This window comes from Myxocyprinus asiaticus, chromosome 45 (assembly GCF_019703515.2).
Source record: "Myxocyprinus asiaticus isolate MX2 ecotype Aquarium Trade chromosome 45, UBuf_Myxa_2, whole genome shotgun sequence".
NCBI classification, from domain to species: Eukaryota; Metazoa; Chordata; class Actinopteri; order Cypriniformes; family Catostomidae; genus Myxocyprinus; species Myxocyprinus asiaticus.
In genome coordinates this window covers 10,039,973-10,063,833 of record NC_059388.1, presented here as the reverse complement: position 1 = coordinate 10,063,833, position 23,861 = coordinate 10,039,973, and the positions used below count along the sequence as shown (strand labels likewise).

The 23,861-nt window shown below is 42.7% G+C and overlaps 1 protein-coding gene across 1 annotated transcript in view; it reads left to right on the top strand.

The window, feature by feature from the left end:
• Nucleotides 1-23,861, top strand: part of LOC127435403 (thyrotropin-releasing hormone-degrading ectoenzyme-like) — a 145,578-nt gene that overhangs the window by 60,409 nt on the left and 61,308 nt on the right. Inside the window, exons 5-6 of the mRNA XM_051688863.1 lie at nucleotides 12,576-12,730; nucleotides 19,298-19,411. Of these exons, the coding sequence (XP_051544823.1) occupies nucleotides 12,576-12,730; nucleotides 19,298-19,411 (269 nt within the window). The remainder of the gene's footprint in view (nucleotides 1-12,575; nucleotides 12,731-19,297; nucleotides 19,412-23,861) is intronic.

Here is a 23,861-nt window from a genome sequence, read left to right as displayed (position 1 = left end):
AATGCCCTGGTCTGCACCCGCTCTCTCTTTCTTTCTATCTCTCTCCAGTCTCTTTTAATAGCAGATACGATACAGTGAATGACAGACAGAGATTGTCAGATGAGGGAATTTCTCTAACTTTGCATCATCATGATTTCTGCAGGTTACAGCACTCTGATAAAAACATTCTTTTCAATCTGTTATATCCAAAACTGCAGCATGGATAAAATATCAATTATTACATTAAAACTATGATTATTTTTTAGTTGAATGACTGATTAGTTGTATCCTGGATTAAAGGTGAATTTATATCCCTGTAGTGATAATCACACTGGGCACCAATTGAAATGAACTGGGGCACACAATGTGGTCCACCCTCCTTTCTCTGTGTGGAAATCATTTGCATATTTTAAAGTGCACAGTCAGATCTGTGCCCTAAAATTTTTATCTATGCATAATTTATTTTACAGTCCTCTTTCAAACAAATCTAGGCATTTTTCTGATTGCATAGAGTCTAAATATGGTACTGAAAGATGAAATATTACCTGAAATATAATGAAATATAACTATTGTGTTAATCAAACAACTGCAATTTACATAAACAGTTCTATGAACAAATATGGAGTGGATGTGTTGCAGTTGGTGTCCATTTTAGGAGTGAAATTTTGGGTTTAAATATTTGTCTGTGGCTTCTTTGTTTCAGCTTTTGCCACATGGTAAGCTAATGCTACTTAGAGAGGTCTTGATAAATTTTTATGGTCCTTAGTTCAACCTTAGGAATGGGGTTTTGAGATATTGCACAGGATTTTGGTGATATGAGACCACTTGTGGGCCATTAATAAGTCCGTTCCAATGTGTTTGAAGGTCCAGGGCCATCCTTCTGAGATGTCTGGCAGTTGTCATAGCAGCTTATCTGAAGGCTGTAAGGCAACTGTTTGTGTTGTTCCACCACGATCCAATCAAAATAGAGCCACTTTTCCTTGCCTTGACAGTTAGAGATAAGCCATACAATAAACTGAGATTCCTGGAATTTCATTTTGTCCGATTGTTCACCACATACTTTACAAAAAAGTACACACAAATGCATTAAACAGAAACAAAAAACAACACCACAACCAAGCAGATCTATCACCAAGACTTGTGTACTGCTGCTGCTCTGAAGAGCCATGTGCATCAGTATATGCTAGCTAGGTGTGCATTGGCCACCGGCAGAATGAGGTAATGCTATCAAACAAAATTTCTATGGGTGTGTGGGTCTGCTTGGCCAAATTGCTTTAACAGCTAGTGACTTTACTCATAATGTGTACCTGGACAAGAAAAGCCCATGTAATGACCTAAGATAGCAATGTGTGCCAGGCAAGATTTGGCTAAGGCTTACCTTGTTAAAGACATGCTTCTATGTGTCATGGCCAAAAGCAGACCTTACAGTACAAGTTGATAGAAGAAATGCCCCAGCAACCACCTCAGCATTTTTAGAGAAAAACTCTTGCAGCAGGCTGCAGTGAACCCGGCTTACTTGTAAACTGAGCAAATTAAAATTTTAGGCAAACAAAGAGTATGCAAGTTGATTGGCTACCCGATTACATGTCAAAGGACCAATCAGCTTATACCATGCGAGCAGATTGGCTTAACATGTCACATGTGAGCGAACTGAAGAGCTAAATAATAACATGTTCAAAGAACCTATCGGCTTGCACCACACAGAGTTACATGCCTGAACTTCAGTCATAACCGAAGGACAATTCAATCCGGACCGAGATCTAAATCTTTGTACTAGTTATCTGACACCTAGCCAAGTGATTGTGTAAGCATATGTGTATATGTGCGCAGAGTGGGAATAAAGCGTGCTCAGCGTTACAGAGAAATATTTCTCTCTAGAGCGGGAATAAAGTGAGTCCAGAGCTACGCGAATATTCCCTAGCGCTGAACACGCTTTTATTCCTGCTCTCCATGCGCTGTCTCTAAAGAGGCGCAGCATGAAGCCTAATTTACTGTACATAGTTGCAGGTGCGGTTATTTTAACAACATTATTGGAGACAATGCTACAGATACTGGCATCTTTTGCTTAAACACTGCAGAAAACAAGAATGAAGCAAAGTGAAACTATCTTCGTCTGATATGTGATTCAGACGGTTCAGCTAAGCCAGGTCTTTTTCAGGACAAGTTAACGTGGCACCTTTAGACAATAACTTTTTTTTGCTTTATTAATCAGCATGTTACGAAACTTTCATAATAAACAAACAGATTTTTGTTCTTATTTTGTGAAAATTAATCAGATGTTTTCATGGCATGGGTGGCGAGGAAAGCCTATTTACACTTAAATTAAGCAAACAGTATTTAAATGCTTCACTGTCAGTATGTAAATTGTGTGTTTGTTTGTTAGAAGATTCTCACTTTAAGGAAAATATAAAAATGGTCCATTCAGACTTTTACATTTTTATAAAAAAAAAAAAAATAATAATAATAAAAAAATTCAGGGGACACCCCTGAACCCCCATACAGCGTTTTTTATCAGTCAAAAGGCCTCCTATGTCCCACATGTTCTGAATGTAAAAATATTTAAGCACAAAAACTGGACTGCTGTCATTCAGCTTCAAAATGAACTGTTGATCTTATCTTTTAATATTCATATCCAGTTGCCTTCGACTGATGAAGCCTTGATGAAATATTTTAATATTTGGTAGATTAAAATACTACTTTGGCTGTCTCTGGGCCCCCAATGTCCTCATCCCTACCCAGTTTTGAAGAGATTATTTTGACTGTTTAGGAATTAATTATTATTATTATTATTTTTATTTGTTATTTTTTACAAAGTACTATAGCTGCCAACGTGGCAAGTTAAAAAAAAAAAAAACTATTCAAAAATATATAGTATATCATTTCATAGCCATATGACACTGTGCAAGATACGTATTATTATCTGGACCTTTGCTGAGAAGGAAATGTAGAGACTGGACCTCTTAGAAATTTAATTGAGTACCCCTGATCTATCACAAGATCACAGTCTATTTCCATATTGTTAAAGCTGATAATTACACTATTAAAGAGAAGTTGCAAGAATTGCATGGCTCTGAACAGCTGCTTATTCACTGCACAAAGTGACTCAGTGTTGAATGCTGCAATAAACTTACTGGTTACTTGCGTAACCTCCATTCCCTGATGGAGGGAAAGAGAAGTTTTGTCGATGTAGTGACACTAGGGGTCACTCTTGGGAGCCTGAGACACCTCTGGTCTTTGATAAAAGGCCAATGAAAATTGGCGAGTGGTATTTGCAAACCAGTCCCCCAGACATACGGGTATAAAAGGAGCTGGTATGCAACCACTCATTCAGATTTTACGCTGAGGAGCCGAAACAAGGTCCCAGCCATTTCAGCGGGTAGTTCAACGTTGTGGCAGGAGGGACACAATGTCTCGTTCCCTCCATCAGGGAACGGAGGTTATGCAAGTAACCAGGACATTCCCTATCTGTCACTCACTCGACGTTGTGTCGATGTAGTGACACTAGGGGTCCCTATACAAAACGCCGCAACTGGCTGAACTGTGTTATGTGAACTGGCAGTGTGTGATGGGCAGACCACTGTGTGCCTCGTTGTTATGAGTGTCCCTTTGGGACAAGTCGACTACCCAAAAGATAGAGACGGGCTAGCCCAGTCGTGGCCTCTTATCCCCATTTTATTTTCCACTCCCCAAAAAAAGGGGGATTAACTGACTGGGCTGACCAGGTCTAGTCGGGGGGGGGGGGGGGGGAGACCACACCCTGCCCGGGCTATGTCGGAAGTATGCCATGTGGAGAAGTCCCACGGTAGGTCCTACCCTATGGGGGAGGAGTTACTACAAGCATGGAGACTGGGGCAGAGGGGCTTCTGCCCAAGGAAGATGCAGTTTGCCAACAGGGAAACGAATTAGCGGAAGATATATGTCGCATGGGGTTACCTACGGGGAACCCCCACATGTGGAGCACCTTCCCCAGTACAGGGCTTTAGTTAGCATGTGTACTGGGCTGGCAGCGAGTCTCTCTGAAAACTCGTCTGCCACAGGGCTCGGAGGAAATCAACCAGGGAACACAGTTTGTGAATACTACAGGGAGTTAACGGCACCCGCCTTCAGCTCAGGGAAGGTGAAAGGCGCTATGCGCATGCAATACACCCGGCCGGCTGTCCCAGACTTACCTGCGTGTGCGTGCCACTACACAGGATGAAACCGGTTCCACCCGGAGGTTGTAGAACCTCGCAAAGGTGTTGGGTGTTGCCCAGCCCGCTGCTCTGCAAAGTCTGTTAGAGAGGCATCCCTGGTCAAGGCCCAGGAGGCCGCTACACCCCTGGTAGAATGGGCTCGTAGCCCTACCGGAGGTGGCACGTCCTGGGTGTGATGTGCCACAGTTATGGCGTCAATGAGCCAGTGGGCGATCCTCTGCTTGGAGACAGTGCTTCCTTTCCGCTGTCCACCAAAGCAGACAGAGAGCTGCTCAGAGACTCTAAAGCTCTGCGTGCGATCCAAATAGATGTGTAAAGCGTGCACCGGACACAGCAATGTCAGGGCTGGGTTTGCCTCCTCCTGGGGCAGTGCTTGCAGGTTCACCACCTGGTCCCTAAAAGGGGTTGTGGGAACCTTGGGCACATAGCCTGGTCAGGGTCTCAGGATCACGTGAGAGTAGCCCGGACCGAATTCTAGGCACGTTTCTCTGACAGAGAACACTTGCAGGTCTCCTACCCTCTTGATGGAAGTGAGTGCAGTCAGGAGGGCAGTCTTCAAGGAGAGTGCGTTAAGCTCAACTGACTGTAATGGCTCAAAGGGGGCTCTCTGTAGACCCTGAAGAACTACAGAGAGGTCCCATGAGGGAACGAGGCACGGTCTGAAGGGATTCAGCCTCCTGGAGCCTCTCAGGAACCTAATGATCAGATCGCGCTTCCCTAAGGACTTAGCGTCCACTGTGTCATGGTGTGCTGCTATAGCGGCTACATACACCTTCAAGGTGGAAGGGGACAGCCAACCTTCCAACTTCTCCTGCAGGAAGGAAAGCACCGATCTGACTGCGCATCTCTGGGGGTCTTCCTGTCGGGAAGAACACCACTTAGCGAACAGATGCCACTTAAAGGCATACAGGCGCCTCATAGAGGGGGCCCTAGCCTGAGTGATCATGTCTACAACCGCGGATGGTAGACCGCTTAGGTCTTCCACATCCCATCCAGGGGCCAGACATGGAGATTCCAGAGGTCTGGTTGTGGGTGCCAGATGGTGCCCCGTCCCTGAAAAAGAAGGTCCTTCCTCAGCGTAATTCGCCGGGGGGGGGGGGGGGAGGGTGGCTTTCGTGAGGCGTGTGAGGTCCGAGAACCATGTCTGCGTGGGCCAGTAGGGTGCTACCAGGACGACCTGTTCCTCATCCTCCCTGACCTTGCACAGGGTCTGTGCAAGTAGGCTCACTGGGGAAATGCATATTTGCGCAGTCCAGGGGGCCAGCTGTGTGCCAGTGCATCTATACTGAGAGGTGCCTTGGTCAGGGCGTACCAGAGTGGGCAGTGGGAGGATTCTTGGGAGGTGAACAGGTCTACCTGTGCCTGTCCGAATCGACTCCAGATCAGCTGGACCACCTGAGGGTGGAGTCTCCACTCTCCCCTGAGGGTAACCTGCCATGACAGCACGTTCGCTGCAGTGTTGAGGTCGCCCGGGATGTGAGTGGCTTGCAGCAACTTGAGATGCTGCTGACTCCAGAGGAGGAGATGGCGGGCGAGTTGTGACATACAACGGGAGCGCAGACCGCCTTGTCGGTTGACATATGCTACCGTTGCTGTGTTGTCTGTCCGAACTAACACATGCTTGCCCTGGATCAACAGCTGGAACCTCCGCAGGGTGGGCAGAATTGCCAGCAACTCGAGGCAGTTGATGTGCCAACGCAGCCGCGGGCCCATCCATAAGCCAGCAGCTGCATGTCCTTAGCAAACAGCACCCCAGCCCATCTTGGAGGCGTCTGTCGTGACCACGATGCACCTGGAGACCTACTCTAGGGGAACGCTTGCCCGTAGAAACGCAAGGTCGGTCCGAGGGCTAAAGAGGTGGTGACAGATCAGTGTAATGACCACACGATGTGTCCCGCGGTGCCATGCCCATCTCGGGACTCGAGTCTGAAGCCAGTGCTGAAGCAGTCTCATATGCATCAACCCGAGTGGAGTGGCCACCGCTGAGGATGCCATATGCCCCAGGAGCCTTTCAGTGGAACCGCTGTTTTCTGTTTGAACACCTTCAAACAGGTCAGCACCAACTGTGCACACTCATTCGTGAGGCGCACTGTCAACGAGACTGAGTCCAACTCCAAACTGAGAAAAGAGATGCTCTGAACCGGGAGGAGATTGCTCTTTTCCCAGTTGACCCGAAGCCCTAGTCGGCTGAGGTGCGAGAGCACCAGGCCCCTGTGTGCATACAACATATCCCGAGAGTGAGCTAGAATTAGCCAATCATCGAGATTGAGAATGCGAATGCCCACCTCCCTTAACGGGGCAAGAGCTGCCTCTGTGACCTTCGTGAAGACGCGAGGGGACAAGGACAGACCGAAAGGGAGGACATTGTACTGATATGCCCAACCCTCGAATGCAAACCGCAGGAAGGGTCTGTGTCGAGGTAGAATCGAGACATGGAAGTACGCGTCCTTCAGGTCTACTGCCGCGAACCAATCTTGATGCCAGATGCTTGCCAGAATGCATTTTTGCATCAGCATCTTGAACAGGAGTCTGTGTAAAGCCCAGTTCAGTACTCGCAGGTCCAAGATTGGCCGCAACCCACCGCCTTTTTTCGGTACAATGAAGTAGGAGCTGTAAAACCCCTTCTTCATCTCGGCCGGAGGGACAGGTTCTATCGCATCCTTCCGTATAAGGGTAGCGATCTCCACAAGCAAGGTAGCAGCATTTTCGTCCTTCACTGAGTTTAAGTGGATGCCGCTGAACCTGGGCAGATGCCTGACAAACTGAATCACGTAGCCGAGTCAGACGGTCCAGATCAGCCATCGTGATGGATTGGAAAGCGCAAGCCACACATCCAAGCTCTGAGCGAGGGGGACCAAAGGGACAATCTCGTTGGACATACCGGCAGGTGGGGCCTCGCGGCGGGGTGGAGCCCGAGGTGCCCGGCCATGTTGTGGACGTGTTGAGTCCAGGGACATCGAAACACTTACCTGGCTCCTTATGACCACCCCTGGAACAGCCTGGGACGGGGGAGGAAGAGGCCTGTCTTTGCGACCTGCGGAGACTGTCACATCGGGGGTGGATTTGTGCCACAGCTGGGTGCGCAGGGGCGGGGAGACCGCCGCTGGAGCACCAACTCTGCAAGGATGAAAAGGTGGACGGTGGTCGTGATGACGGTGATGGGCAGCCACTTGGGCATGCAGCGAAATTAAATGAAAAAGCAACAAAAGATTCTTCTCCCGGCCCTCCACCGGGGGATGGAGTGGTCTGCTTACCAGCTCCAAGGTGGGTTTCATCGTCCCTGGGTCGCCCATCTCAGGGGCGCTTTGAAGCCTTCCGTGGGTTCTTGGCGGCTGGCTGTGAGACCGGGCCGAAAGGGCGGGCTGCGGCGGAGCCAGTGCAGTCACCGCAGGGGGACGCCCTTGGCGAGGAGCAGGTGGGGTGCGGGATCTTGAGCCGCACTGGGGCAGAATGTGCCGGATAGCCTCCATCTGCTGCTTCACCATTGAGAACTGCTGGGCAAAGTCCTCGCCGAATAGGCCAATCTCGGAGATAGGGGCAGCAAGGAACCGTGCCTTGTCGGCCTCACCCATCTCGACCAGGTTGAGCCAAATGTGGTTCTCCTGGACCACTAAGGTGGACATCGCCCGCCCGAGATTTTCACCGTGACCTTCGTTGCCTGGAGAGCGAGGTCGATCGCTGAGCGCAGCTCCTGCATCAAATCTGGGGCAGAACTACCCTCGTGCAGTTCTTTTAGCGCCTTGGCCTGGTGGACCTGCAGGAGAGCCATGGCGTGCAGGGCAGAGGTGTCTTGTCCAGCGCACTGTAGGCTTTGGCCGTCAGAGATGATGTGCACCTACAGGCCTTGGACGGGAGCTTTGGGCGTCCGTGCCAGGTGGCGGCGCTCTGCGGGCATAGGTGCACCGTGAGCGCCTTTTCCACCGGGGGAATCGCCGAATAGCCACTGGCCGCCCCGCCATTGAGGGTAGTGAGGGCGGGGGAGCTGAAAGGTCGGGACAGGGCAGTAAAAGGTGCCTCCCATGATTTTGTCAGCTCCTCGTGCACTTCCGGGAAGAAAGGGACTGGAGCGGGGCGTGGCTGCTTTGAGCGGTGCCGCGAGCCCAGGAACCAATCATCGAGCCGCGAGGGTTCAGAGGAGACGCTCGCGGCCGCCCAGGAAAGCATGTCTGTCATTTACACATCAGCCTGTGACTGGGCAACCGTCCCCGAGGGGGGGAGCCCAGCTGAGACTTCTGTGTTCGACTGGATGAGCCCAATCTCCGATGCTGCGCTCGAGAGCTCATCAGCTTCGCGGACTCCGAACAAGAAGTCGAACTCGCTGTGAGACAAGCCGGCGGACTCATCCGGAAGCCCGATTGGGGCAGACGAGCGTGCTGGGGAATGGGAGGTCCGTGGGGGGATACCCGGCGGAGGTGGTCCCATTGGGGTCCCCAAATCACCCCCAGTGCTAGCTGCGCTGGCCTCATACCCGTAGGTAGAAGGACCGAGGCGGGGAACTGCTGGGGTGGCTTGCTTTCTTACGAAAACAAGCCGCGACCGCAACGTTGCCATGGTCATGTTCTCGCAGTGAGTACATGATCCATCCACGAACGCTGTCTCCGTGTGGGTCGCACCCAGACACGAAAGACAACGATCGTGACCGTCTGTAGTTGAGAGGTAACGACCGCAACCAGGAATAACACACAAACGGAAAGGCATCTTTAAAAAGATGCGTCTTTAAAAAGACGTTCCGTGTGTCTCGCTCTTTTAGATAAATACACTCTTTTAGAAAAATAGACTCTCTTTTTTCTGCCAAAGCGCCCAGGGGTGTTCTCTGCAGTGCACCAGTGCAGAGGAGGGAGAAGCCGCTGAAATATGCCTTCAGATCCAGCAGAGGTGAATGAACAGTCAGCTCAGTAAACATCGACCGTTCGGCTCCGAAGAGAAAATCTGAATGAGTGGTTGCATACCAGCTCCTTTTATACCCGTATGTCCGGAGGAGTGGTTTGCAAATACGACTCGCCAATTTTCATTGGCCTTTTATCAAAGACCAGAGGTGTCTCGGGCTCCCAAGAGTGACCCCTAGTGTCACTACATCGACACAACGTTGAGTGAGTGACAGATAGGGAACTCAACATTTCTCTCTTTCATCTCATTAAAATGTATTGTCTGGTTCTTGGACAGACAGGTCTTGGGCTGGTTCTGGGCTCCAACTCTAATTACCACTGTAGTCTCTCTCTCTCTCTCTCTCTCTTTCTCTCTTGAGAGAGAGAACATTGGTGGTAATTGCAGTATGAGTCTGTATAAAACTAATTTAAAGGTCGCTTACTTATCAGTAATCAAGGGCCAATTAAAGCTGCTCTGTCTGATTCTGATTTCCACATACTTATTTAATAAAGCACTTAGCTCCAGACTGCGACTAAATGGTCACTTTTTGCAATCGTTTTCCTGCCGGTGTGACTAAATTTTGTTATAGGATGCACTGGTGTGAGTACAGAGTTGGCCAACTCTCCCTCTCTTTCTCTCCATTTATTCACTACCATTTTCTGTTAAGCAATATCAAATGGCAAAAATGTCAAAAACGTTACGAAGTGGCTTTTCACATAGCACCACCTTTAAAAAAATTACAGTGGATGTACTAAAGTAACACTAACTGTATAAACTATAGTATTTTAGGCAAAATATATTTATAATAAACATGAAAAGTGAAAAACTTGAATATAAAATGCAAGAAAGCAGAACAAATGTGGTGGAAAACACAATTTGAAGTCCATTATAATATCTATAAAGACAGCCTTCATGCTTTCAATTTGGATCCAGGCACAGCTAGGCAGACCTTCTTCTCAAACATTATTAACAACAATATAAACAATGCCCACACTCTTTTTGCTACTATAGAGAGACTAGAAAACCCCACAACACAGGTTACCTGTGAAATGCTCTTTGATAGCAAATGCAATGAGTCTTTTTTCATGAAGAAGACACATGATATTAGAATGGCGATCAGCTCGTCCTCATGTTGCACTGAGGTCAGACAGCACCAACTTCAAAATCTTCAGAAATTAGTCACTATGTCTGATCTTGAGGAAATTGATGGTAAAACCCTGGAAGAAGTAGTACAGCATCTTAAAATGTCAACCTGCTGTCTTGACACACTCCCAACATTATTTTCCAAAAATGTGTTTAACTGTCTGGAAAAAGATCTGCTAGAAATAGTAAATGTGTCACTCCAGGTACAGGCACATTTCCGAAGTTCCTGAAAACTGCAGCTGTCATGCCCCTTCTTAAAAAGAGCAATCTAGATAACTCAATATTGAACAATTACAGACCAATTTCAAATCTTCCTTCCATAGGCAAAATCATTGAAAAGCTTGTTTTCAATCAACTGAACAAATTCTTAATCTCGAATGGCTACTTGGACAATTTACAGTCTGTTTTCCGACCACATCATAGCACAGAGACGGTGCTCATAAAGATCCTTAAATGATATTCTGCTAAATACTGATTCAGGCAAAATATCAGTGCTGATATTATTAGATCTCAATGCTGCTTTTGACATTGTTGACCATAACTTTATCCTAGACAGATTGGAAAACTGAGTAGGGCTCTCTGGGATGGTCCTCAGCTGGTTCAGATCTTATCTAGAAGGGAGGGGTTTCTATGTGAACATAGGCAACTATAAATCTGAGTGGACATCCATGACGTGTGGAGTCCCACAAGGCTCAATACTTGCACTGCTCCTGTTCAACCTGTATATGCTCTCACTAGGCCAAATTATGAAAAAGAACCAAATTGCATACCATAGCTATGCAGACGACACCCAGATCTACAGTATCTAGCCCTATTGCCGAATGACTACAGCCCTTAGACTCTCTGTGCCAGTGCATTGATGAAATTAACAGTTGGATGTGCAAAACTTCCTTCAGTTAAACAACGACAAGACAGAGGTCATTGTATTTGGCAACAAAGGCGAAATTCCAACGGTGAATACATACCTTGACTGCAAGGGTCTAAAGACAAAAAATCAAGTAAGGAATCTTGGTGTCATTTTGGAGTCAGACCTTAGTTTCAGTAGTCACATCAAAGCAATAACTAATCCATCACTATCATCTAAAAATATAGCCATAATTACATGTTTTGTATCCATTCAAGACGTAGAGAAACTTGTTCATGCATTCATCACCAGTAGGGTGGACTACTGCAATCGACTCCTCACCGGCCTTCCCAAAAAGACCATTAGACACCTGTAGCTCATTCAGAATGCCGCTGCCAGGATTCTCACCCGTACCAAAAAATCAGAGCATATTACTCCAGTCTTCACGTCTTTACACTGGCTTCCAGTTACATTTAGAATTTATTAGTACTATTGCTCATTTATAAATCGCTCAATAGTGTAGGACTTACATACATTTCAGATATGCTTGTTGAATATAAACTGGATCAAGTCAGTTAGACATACAGAGGGTTTACTCAAAACAAGGTGAGACAGCTTTTAGCTATTATGCCACCCGAAGCTGGAACCAACTTCCAGAAGAGGCCAGATGTGTTCCAACAGTAGCCACATTCAAATCCAGACTGAAAACACATCTGTTTAACCGTGCATTTACTGACTGTTCACTGTGCTGGACTTACTGATTGCACTGCATCATTTTATTTCTATATTCTTTTTCTTTTTTATTCATTGTAATAGTTTTTACTTATTTTTAATCTATGTCGATTTAGCATTTGAGTGAGGCAAAATACTGTATGCAATTTTATTGGTAATTGCACTTATTGTAAAATAATTATAATATTATTTTTTATTAGTTTCTGTCTTTATTTTTGTAATTTTATAGGCCACAGACCCAACCCTCTACTGCCACTACAAAATGAGGTGCTGGTGCCATAACCTTTAGAACTTGGTTTCACCAGTGCCACCATTCTCAAATGTTAGTCTGGATCCCTGGAGCAGCTCTTTCAGTATCTCATTCTTGCATTGCTCTTTGCTTTTTGCTTCACCTCTTAAACAACCTCAAAAGCCTCCTCTTATTAAAGGTTATTAATGGTTTATAAGTGTGTGTGTCCTGTACAATCCTAAAGAAGACTCCACATTATCAGTGAAGTGTGTGACCGCTGTTCTCTTTTAAAGCTGCCTGTCACACTGTCGTCTCCTCCCCACTGCAGCCCTGCAGCTGTATCAGTCACCATGATGATTGCAATATCCCTTTCAAAACTCTGCAGCTGCTTTCAGCTGAACTCAGAGAAACATGCAAATAAGATGCACACATTCAGCCCGACTGATAATCATGTTACAGCTTTAAACAGTTCCTCTTCCTCTTTGACTCATTATAAGATCTGTATTTAACAGCAGATTCTGTTCTCATTGGTAGATTAAATCAATGTTGGTCACTGTCATTGACCTCTGACCTTCCTCTGTGTGTGCAGATCTGCTGGCCGTGCCGAAGCATCCCTATGCAGCCATGGAGAACTGGGGTCTGAGTGTGTTTGTGGAGCAGAAGATCTTATTGGATCCTGATGTCTCCTCCTCTTCCTATCAGATGGAGCTCACCATGGTTGTGGTGCACGAGATCTGTCACCAGGTAAAACAACAATTTACTTCACATAGTTTGATGCTCACAGCTTCAACTTCATTTTTCTGTTATGAAGACATTCCGACTTCTGATTTATAGCAGCAGTATCATTATATGATCTGTTAATAATAATTCATAACGGTCTAATTTAGTCCAGTCATGTCAGTAGATCAGTCAGGGTGTCTTGTCTAAAATCTGCTGTTGTTCGTTACAAGTTCTGCACCTCGATTTAAGATTCACAACTTCCATCAGGCCTGTAAATCACTCATTTTGTTTGAGAGTATAATACACGCTTGTTCCTACTGTGATTTACATTCAATTCAGAAGATCTCTCTTTAAAACATGATGCTGTTTAACCATCACACACATTAAAGCTCTCCCGTGCCGATTCAGTATTTCCTGTCAATGCTGTTTATGGGGTCTGACACTAGATTCATAATCATATGAAATTAATTACTTCTCAGATCTGACTGCTGTTTTTATTATCTACAGTAATCCCAGAGAACAGAGAAAGAAACACAGAAAAAGTAAAACTTCAGAAGTCACAGAGTCAATGAGAGAGTAAAGATGGTCAATTGTTTAGTTAAAGAGCTGACAGGAGCAGATGTAATTGGACATTTGGAGAATTTGAAACTGCAGAGAAAGTGTTTGTGTCCATTGGGATGGTAAACGTAAAGATATCTTTTTCTCTCTGTCTTGCTCTCTCTAGAGGGCTTTCCACATATCTATGTGTCTTTCTTGTGTTTAATAACCTGTTTTTTTGGAGCTTTGCATCATTGCAGACTATTAGACACAGATCAAACAAGTAGTCAGGGATAATTTTTTTATTTTATTTTTTGGCTATGAAATGGTGTTCATAAAGGGACTTTAACCCCACAAATGAATCATCATGAATTGTAAAGGAAACAATGCTGAAATTATTATCTGTATCCCCTTATTATTCAGCAGCTTTTGTTTGCAGCTCTTATTTTGCAGAGAATAGTGTATTTCCATGGCTTTTGTTATGGTGGATTATCTATGAGCTTTCTGGAGATATTCTGCACTCACAAGTATTGTTCTGGATTCATCTTTTGAATAGTCTTCCTCATGTGTTGCTGAATCACAGCTCTGCATTGTGTTCTAGGTGGCACTGCATGGATAAAAAAACGTATTCACCCTACTGCCATGGTTCTTTTGCTTTTCTCTTTGTTTGTTTTTATCTCATTCTCATTTCTTCAACAGATAATACAGCTCTGTCTGAACTCAGTTAGCTTTATCAGAGACTATTTAGATGGAGCACTTTTGTTAAAATTAATGGCAGAAATTGGAACACCCAATATGGTGGATGTAGAAACTGAAGTCCTGCCTCACAGGTAAAACAGCCAATCAGCTTTTAGATACAGACATCGTTTGTCAATTATCTCCAGAACGCACATGCACATTAGCTAGATCAGCTGGAAAAAATGTGTTTTTTAATCATGATCTGAGGTAAAGGACAGTTTATGCTACCAATGTTGTCAGACTTTACTGCTGATTTGAAATATGTTCTTTGATCTTAATCTTGGCCAACCGTTCAAGAAGATAGGAGCTGGGCTTTTATGCTGCTTGTATCCATAGAAAATAGCTGCTAGGAGTGTTTCCAAGTGGACTGACTCGTCTTGAAAAGGAATGACTAAAGCTGAGTTCAGAATTGCATACTACCATACTACTCTTACTATTTCTGCCAAAGACAGATATGGCAGAAGTAGTACAAGTAGTATGGGTAGTATGCAATTCCGTACTCTGCTTAAGTTCAGGCATAAACTCTGAATGGCGCAAGCTGATAGGCTCTTTGAAGCCAATCAGCTCGCTAACATGTGATATGTCAAGCCAATCGGCTCATATAAGCTGATAGGTCCTTTGATGTGTAATCGGGTATCCAATCAACTTGCGTACCCTCTGTTTGCCCTACATTTAAATTTGTTCAGTTTGCAAGTAAGCCGGTTTCACTGCAGCGTGCTGCAAGAATTTTCTCTGAAACCCATTCTCACCCAAGCTTCAGCTGTCTAGATCAGCTACATGGAAATTTAATTTATGTCTAATTGTGCAGCAGCATGTCATACAGTATGTCTGTGTATGTTCATTGTACTTGCTCTGCAGCAGCAGCATTAGCTGTGCAGATCTAGTCTGCCAAGACCGATATCCTATCAATATGTCATACCTACATTAACATGCTAAATCTTTCTGAGTGCTGTCATGACTGATCTTTGGTTTTATACAGGAAACACTCTAACAGGGAGCATCAAATCATGAGAAACAGTATAAATGTGCATATTTGATATGTTTATAGCTGAAATTTAGGAGAGTAGCTCAGATCATGATGTTCTCAGCATGTAAAAGCTCTGTTCTATGATAAAGAATAATTGAAAGAAGAAACAGTGGAGGTTTTGAATAATGATATTGACCAGTGACACTATTTACAGCCAGAAAACTGAAAGATGGCCACACTGTCCAGCAATACATTAACATCCACACTAAATTCACATAAATACAAAGTACTGTAATTTACTATGTATAGAACACATTGATAGCATATTGGCAGCCCTTATCTGCTATGCTGCTGCTGCAGTGCAAGTATGTAGACTTGCTCCTGCTAAAGCATACACAGACAAACTGAGTTAAACATGTGGACATGCTGCTGCTGCTACACAATTAGAGAAACACAAGACATGCTGCATCAAGCATGTATGACATGCTGCTGCACAATTAGACATATATACAATCCCCATGTAGCAGATCTAGAGATTTGATGCTGGGGTGGAGGAGGGTTTCAGAGAAAACTGTTGCAGTGCGCTGAGGTGAAACCGGCTTTCTTGCAAACTGAGCAAATTAAAAATGTTAGGCAAAGGGAGAGTGCGCGACCTGATTACCCATGCCTGAATTTAACTTAATATCTTATTAAAACCATTATTATTATTATTATTTGGCATTTGAAGCAGAGCAATGACATTGGTGTTGATAAGTCTTTTGAATGTATTATGCTTGATGTTATGTTATTATATGTCTTATATGTATTCTTATATGTTGTTTGCTTTCTTTTAACTTTATTATTTTGGGAAGCACTTTGGTCAACGGAAGTTGTTTTTAAATGTGTTATAAAAATAAAATTGTATTGTATTGTATTGTAGTTTTTAAAATGAGCAAACACTATACAAGTGAGGTGAAAAGAGAGGGGAAAAGAAAGGGAGACAAAGATAGAGTGAAAGAAAGAGAGGGATTAGCCGTCATGCTTTTTGAATTTCACTGGAGGCTGTTTCACACTTTTACGTTGCAGCTCTCTGGGGTTTCTGCTCATGTTTGTGTTTTAATTTGTCACCATTTTTCCAACCAAATTGTTTCCTAATTCCATCCACATCACCACTTTAGATTGCAATTTTAATCTCATGTCAGTCATTTTCCTATAGAGTTTAATGGCACACTACATTCAGTGCAGCAGTCGAACTCAGAAGATCATCAGGGTGGGAGGGGCTTATGTTAATCTTACATATTGATCATCTCATATACTGAGAACACAATAAGATCTGTGGTTCTCAACCAGGGGGTCGGGACCCACAAGGGGGCCTCAGCACACTTCCAGGGGGGCCTCAAGGTCTCTTAAAATGATTTAAAATAAGGTAGATTATTATAATTTTTATATAATTATTATAATTCAATTTATTGAAAATGCACAAAAAAGAAAAGAAAAAAATTTAACAGCTTGATTTTTATGAAGAACATACAGTTCTAGACATTTCAGGAATCACAAAATGTATCATGATTAATTGTTTTAATCTATTTACGCTAGTAGTTTCTTACACTAAAAAACTTTGAAAAACAAGCCTTGTCATCATTACAGTAGAAGTATCTGAGGAAATATCTTATAATAGATATATCTTATAATATGAATATCTAATAGCATACACTGGGGGGCCTTCGAATATTTTCTCCAACATTGGGGGGCCTTGGAGTCAAAAAGGTTGAGAACTACTGCAATAGATCACCCTAATACAGCTCTTATTCTATAACATATTAAAAGTTCTGTCCGTGTACTAATAACTGGCATCTGATAAATCCCATTTGTTCATTGTAACTAGTGCCAGCTGCTGCAGTGAATTGATTAGTGGACAACAGGCTATTTGCTGCTCTACACTGATATTGCGCAAGTTTATGCTCTCTCTCTCTCTCTCTCTCTCTCTCTCTCTCTCTCTCTCCTGGCTAATTTTAATGTCATATAACAGCAGATTGTTGGTAAATTTGCCCCCACCAACAATATGGCTAATATGTCACATTCACTCAATCACTCTTCATTTCTCGTCTCATTTCAGGCTCTCAGAATAAAACGATTGGGCGGCACTTGCACACCCCTCTGTATGCAGTTATTCAGCCAATCACACTATGAGTCTATTAGAGGCTTATACAGCTGATGTTGAGTTTTCTTATTTTCTCACAGATTGTCTTGAGGAAAGATGACACTCTGAGTCCTCTGACTGTGAATCAGTTTGAGAGTGAAGCTTCAGTTTTGATATGTTGCATACATATCTTAAAGTGTTGCATTAAACAAACAGTTGCACATGACATATGAAGATAAATGGCTAAGCTCTTAACCGTCGTGTCAAAATTACTGTTGGCTGCTCTTGTATTCTCTGCTCATTTATATGAACACACCTATAAACACATATGAAATCGGGGGTTTCACACTCTCACTCTGAATACTGACACATAAATCAAAGTTTTGTCAAATTCTCTTATAATGGTTAGGAGCAGCTTCCAATTCCAGTTCACTTAGTTCAGATTGACTAATTTTCACATATGAACAAGACAAGCAGTTGTATTTATTTGTTTGATTAGCTCATGCAGGTAGTGTGTTGATGTTTCTGTACCAAAAACTATGCATGCTGCCTCACTTTCTGCGTAGGCAGTTCCCTTCTAAGGCAGCATCCTAACTGAAATGAACCTCATAAATGATTTGAAGCATTTTTCAGAGGCAACAGTCTGTTAACAGTCACTCAGATGCTCTAGAGAGTTTTATATCTTAAAGAATATTATTAAAATGATGCTGCTTCTTAATAGAAAATGTGCTGTGTATGTTGCAGTATAGAGGTACAGAGTGAACTCTTCCTCCTGTGTATCTCTTCATGAAGCAGGTGAGCTTGTCTTGAAGACATTGTTTATGATGTGTAATTGAGCGAGGTCTTTCACTTCCTGCTCTTCATTGACATTCTAGAGTTGTTTAACTGCTTCATCAGGCAAGAACAACAAAACCTAAGCTGTCAGATCCTGACAGATGTCTTTGGTCATTTGGACATTTTCTAGCTTCCAGATGGGACATTCCATTATCTAAACTGCATTTTTCTCTATTCTGTCATTGACAGTGTGTTTGGTGGAACGTCCAGCTATAAATGAAGTGAAATAGGAAACTGTGCTGTAATTGTGCAGCTATGGCCATTGATTGTTTTGGCCTCTATTAATCAGAGTTCAACAGCTCAGCCTGAAGACTTTTGTTCTCTTTGTATAGAGTCAAGGAGCTGATCGTTAGAATTGGCTTGTTTTTATTACTACTGTGAAGGGCTCGAGTTATTTGTTAAATATGTGTTAAATTTGTTCAACTTTTCTAATGAAATATGTTTGAAACTAGATGTAATGTACGTCTCCAGATATTGTTGAAATAGGAGGGTTATTAAAAAAATGGATTGTTGGACAACTTACAGTGCCATTCAAAAGTTTAGGGTCACTTGGCTGAAATGTTTCTCATGATCTTAAAAACCTTTTGATCTGAAGGCATATGCTTAAATGTTTTAAATTAGATTTGTAGACAAAAATATAATTGTGCCAACATATTAATTTATTTCATTACAAAACTAAAATTTGGACTTGGACCGAATAATAAAGAAAAGCAGCCAATAAGTGCCCAGCATAGATGAGAACTCCTTTAATACTATTTTAAATGCATCCCAGCATGATACCTCAAGAAGTTGGTTGAGAAACACCAAGAGTACGTTTCTGCAAATTCTTCTTTTGAAGATGCTAAAATGTAACGTGTTTTTTATTTATTTTTGATTTTTTTTAGTCACAACATAATTCCTATAATTCCATTTTTGTTATTCCATAGTTTTGATGACTTCACTATTATTCTAAAATGTGAAGAAAAAATTATAATAAAGAATGAGTAAGTGACCCCAAACTTTTGAACGGCAGTGTAAGTCTCCTAACTAGGCGCAATGTGATAAAGCATTGAGTGATAAAAGCTTTTAATGTTAATCTTTTAACATGAGTTTTTATCCTAACCAGCCGCAACCTCAACAGTCGATATGTTGTCTGTCATTTGCTTTCTCTTTCTGTAACTTGGCATTTGGTTACTTAGCACCACCCACCTTGAAATGTCATTGGTCCAAAATTCCACTCCACATAATATTAAACATCAAATATGTTCTGATTGGTTGTGATTGGCTGTTTTATCTCTATGATGCTTGCTCTGTTTCTCTGTTAATGATTCTACATTTGTTATTTTCTGGAATATAAATGTAATCTATAAAATGGTGACTCTTTTTTCTCTATTAATGATTCTTTGTTGTTCTCTAGTGGTTTGGTGATCTCGTCACTCCAGTTTGGTGGGATGACGTTTGGCTGAAGGAGGGATTTGCTCATTTCTTTGAATACATTGGAACTGATTTCCTCTTTCCAAAGTGGAACATGGTAAGATTATTTTTATATTTAAAATTATCAGCAGTGAGTACTGTAACATTCAGTTTATTCCATTCAAATTAATTATCCAGAACCTTGAATTAAAAAAAATAAAAATAAATCATTGTGTTGATGTACTCTTACTTGTGTTAATCACAAAATTTTATTCTTACCTGTGTAAGTCACAAAATTGGTTTAATGGGACGAAAAATAATGTGAGCATATGCCAGACATAGTCAAACTACACTTATAGTGCCACAAAAGGCCGTGGGGAACCAGACAGCACTGAGACCACGTGGGACCAGAGGGCGCTAGAGACTAGGGTGGTCCAGGTGACCAGGGCTGAGCTGGCGGAGGGCCCGTAGGCCAGGGCAGACCAGGCAACCAAGGTTGATCAGGCGGACGGCCAGGCCACCAAGGTTGTCCAGGCGAAATAGCAGGAGACCATGGTGGATCCAGTGGACGTCCTGGTGCATGGCCTGGCGAGATGGACGCGAGCCTTGGTGCAGTGGCTGGAGAGGCTGATGAGGCAGCGTGGCATGGTGGGGCTGATGAGGCAGCATGTCATGGTGTACTTTAAGGGGGCGGAGCCGCTGGAGGCAGAGGCCCAGGGGGCGGAGCGGGCAGGGACGGAGAACCAAAGGGCGGAGCCGCCAGGGACATATAACCAGAGGACTGGACCACAGGAGGCAAGTGCTCAGGGGGTGGGTCCACAGAAGGCCAAGGATCAGGAGGAAGGGACGCAGAGGTCTCAGGCAGTGCACTCTGACGTGGCGGTGAACTCTGGTATGGTAGTAACTGTAGGAGGGCCAAGTTCCTCATCAGCCACTCCCATAGTAAATGACAAACCGCTCAGTATAAGGGCATAGTCTATATAATGAGCTAGAGTCCAAGGAATACCACCTCCAGGCATCATCATATAGAGAGTTTGAAAAAATAGCTTGAGGGAGACCTCTCCAAACTCCACCCAGTCGCAGAGCTCACAAAACTCCACCACAAAATCCTTGATGCAACGCTTCCCGTGGTGGAGATGCATTAGGGCAACTGCTGACCATAGTGGTTCAAGTAAGTAAGGCAGGACGGAGACATTGATGAAGTGCTGAACACAAGTGCAGCCTTTATTTACAATGTGAAATCTAAAATGTGAAATATATATCCAAAACACGAAACATCAAAATAAACATGACTAATCTAGACTTGACCATGAATCTGACTAAGAAGACAAGAACAAGGAACTTGAACAAGAACCAACCAAACAACATAACATTACAACAAACACACAATACCTGACAAGGAAACATGTGGGTTTAAATACATGGACATGGGTAAAACAAGGTAAAAAGACCAATTAATTAACAGAACTAATAAACCAGATAAAAGACAAATAAAAAAAGAACCAATGATAAGACATGAACATAATAATGAGACAATGACTATAAACCAATGAGAATAAAACACATAAAACATGAGGGTCACATGAAGGACAAGGAAATCACATGACATAACAGGAAGTGAACTAACTTCAAAATAAAAGACATGAACTTAAAATATGAATAAAAACAACAAAAACACAAACGTTACAGTTACAATGTGGCACTTACTATGGAAGTGAATGGGGCCAATCAGTAAACATTAAAATACTTACTGTTTCAAAATTATAGCCATAAAATGTAAAACATATACATGTAAACATGATTTTAGTGTGATAAAATCGCTTACCAACCTTTATGGTGTAAAGTTATTTCCAATTTTACAACTGCGTTGCCATGACAATGTAACATCGTAAACCCTAAAATCCTAAAATGACCTTGAAAACAACGATTTAAATGACTTTATAGCTCAAATTTTGCACAATTATTAAAAGAAGAATTAATGTAAGTGCTTTTATTAAATGATAAGCTTCACATTTCTGCCTTTTAAAACCCTCCAAAGATTGGCCCCATTCACTTCCATTGTAAGTGCCTCGCTATTACCTACATTTTTGCTTTTTTTGAGGGATGAGTTTATTGTTATTATAAAATATTTGTTATGTTAATCAACATTATGCCACAAATGCTGTCGATTGAGCTCAACTTGCATTGAACCCAGAATATTCCTTTTACATCTCTGTGACTCTGTCACAATATAAACTACAGTTTAAGTTTTACAGAGCTGGAATTAATGGCAAGACTACCATTCAGAAACTACTTGCATTAACAGTAAACACACAGAGCACACACAATCTAAACCTCTAAAGAAATTATGTGAATTATTATCTGGTCTAACGAGTCATCCTTCACCTCATTTTCTGTATCCAGATGGGTTCACATTTGGAGAAACACAAAGCATGCCTTCAGTTTTTAATGGTCAGCCATCTCACATGAGTCAGAAGGTTCAATGAGTGCTCTGAATGGTTCATAATAGCCATTGCTCATTTGACCAGACCAGGCGTGCCCTATACTGCCAACTCCATCAACTCATGATATTCATGTATTATAGGACGATAACACACACATACAAACACACACACACACACACACAGATGAACAAATGCATGAGTGATTCATGTACACCAGGATTCAGTCAAATACCTTGCATGGCTTTAGTCACCATCATCTGAACATTGTTAATGTTTTATGGGAATTTCTGAAGTTCAGAGTTAGAGTGAGAACAGGACATTAACCCTTTTCCCTCTAACACTTTTACTTTTTGAAGAATTATACAACATCACAATGCACACAGTTCAGTTACTTCCCCAAACTTTCCTAAAACTTGACTACTATGTATGAACATCACTTACTAAAATCCATTTTCAAGTCTGTTACTGAGAAATCAGCTTCATGTGATCATCCGAGAACAAACAGTTATTCCTCTAGAGCAGCTTTAGTTTGAGTGTAATGGTGCTAGCAATTAAAATAATGCTATTCTAATCCAGACAAAATTCCAGTCTGCTTGAGTGACCCGTAATACTGTTCCAAATGTAAGTTCGGGAGGAGATTGTACATCTAGGCCTGCCAATCATATCCCAAGGATATATAAGTGGCTGCTTCCCTCACTCTGACGACGATTCTTCTGGCATCCCTCCACCTCCGCCTCCCCATCTTCACATTTATATTTAATAATGCTTATACCAATTATTTCAATTTGTCTTTCCATTTCTTGCTTTAGATCTCAGAGCTCAAGGCCAGCCCCAGCCCAAAGCTTGAGCCTCTCCGCTATGTACAATATATGCTCTAAAACTATATGTACCAGCAAACTTATAAAATGCAGCTGTTTTGTAGAGAAAACACTAGAAGCTCCACTAGTGAAATTAAATAAGTGTGCAGGTCATCAGTATAACAAAACACAAAACAGTTCTCTGATGTTTACTGTTAATGATGGTCTTTACTGTGAATTATCAGTCATGTAGATTGAATTATGTTTGTGTCTTCTGTTCATTATGACTCAGTAACTGTGATGAGTTTTATCTTGAGCTAGCATGCATATTATTCAGGTGAATCACACCTGATGTGCCCTCGACTGAACATCTTATACACTAAGGGCAGAGTACACCGGGGGCTGTGTATGCTAAAAACAGCCTATACAATAAATGAGAGAGATATAGTGCTTAATACATGCAGAAAGCAATCTGTAAACATTTTCATTCATCCCCAAAGGCAGTTGCTCAGCTGACACATGAAAGGGTGAGTTCACCATCAAAACTTGACTGGTGAAGCTGGTTGAACAAGGAAGTTTTGCTTGTTAAGCTAGTTAAAAAGCCTGGTGGTGAAACCAGCAAACACAAAATATGCTGGTATTTTCCATAAGGTATGACTCTATGAACCATGAGTTCACAGCTGTTGAATAAGATCAACTTTGATGAAACATTTTCGTTCCACATGAGCGCTGCACGTATGCGCTCACATACACATTCACACGCTGACCTTCCCGTCCTGTCCCATCTGTCCCAGTATTTCATATTCAAAACACCTTGATCATAAGGCATCAGTCAAGTAGAAAACACTATTTAGAGAACTTCTTTTAATTTAATTTCTGGGAGAGATTGCATCTTTCACGTCTGGTGAGTTTTGATGGAAAATCTTCAGCAGCATGCTGATCAGACAGCTGTAAAAGTTTCCCTGCCACAATATGGATGTGATTGCTGCTTTAAAAGGGGAAGAACTCTAAAACATGACTGAAAACACAGAGAAATATACTGATTTAGTGTTTCCTTTGCAAAAATCTGCCAAATTATTGAAATGCTGGGATTTCATGGGTCTCTTCACCTGCTCATCACTTCTGAATTGCTGGATTTATTCCTCTTTCTTATGCTCATTTTGTCATCTGGAGACTCTCAGAGAAGCTGGTTACCCATCAGGCAGGTGCTTTAAAGTGCTTGATCAGTTTGTATCTCTGGATCTTCACAGACTTTCAGCTGCTTTTATAGTATGTGAAGATGTTGGATGTTAATAAGCAGGATCTAAATGAAGGATCATTGGATGCA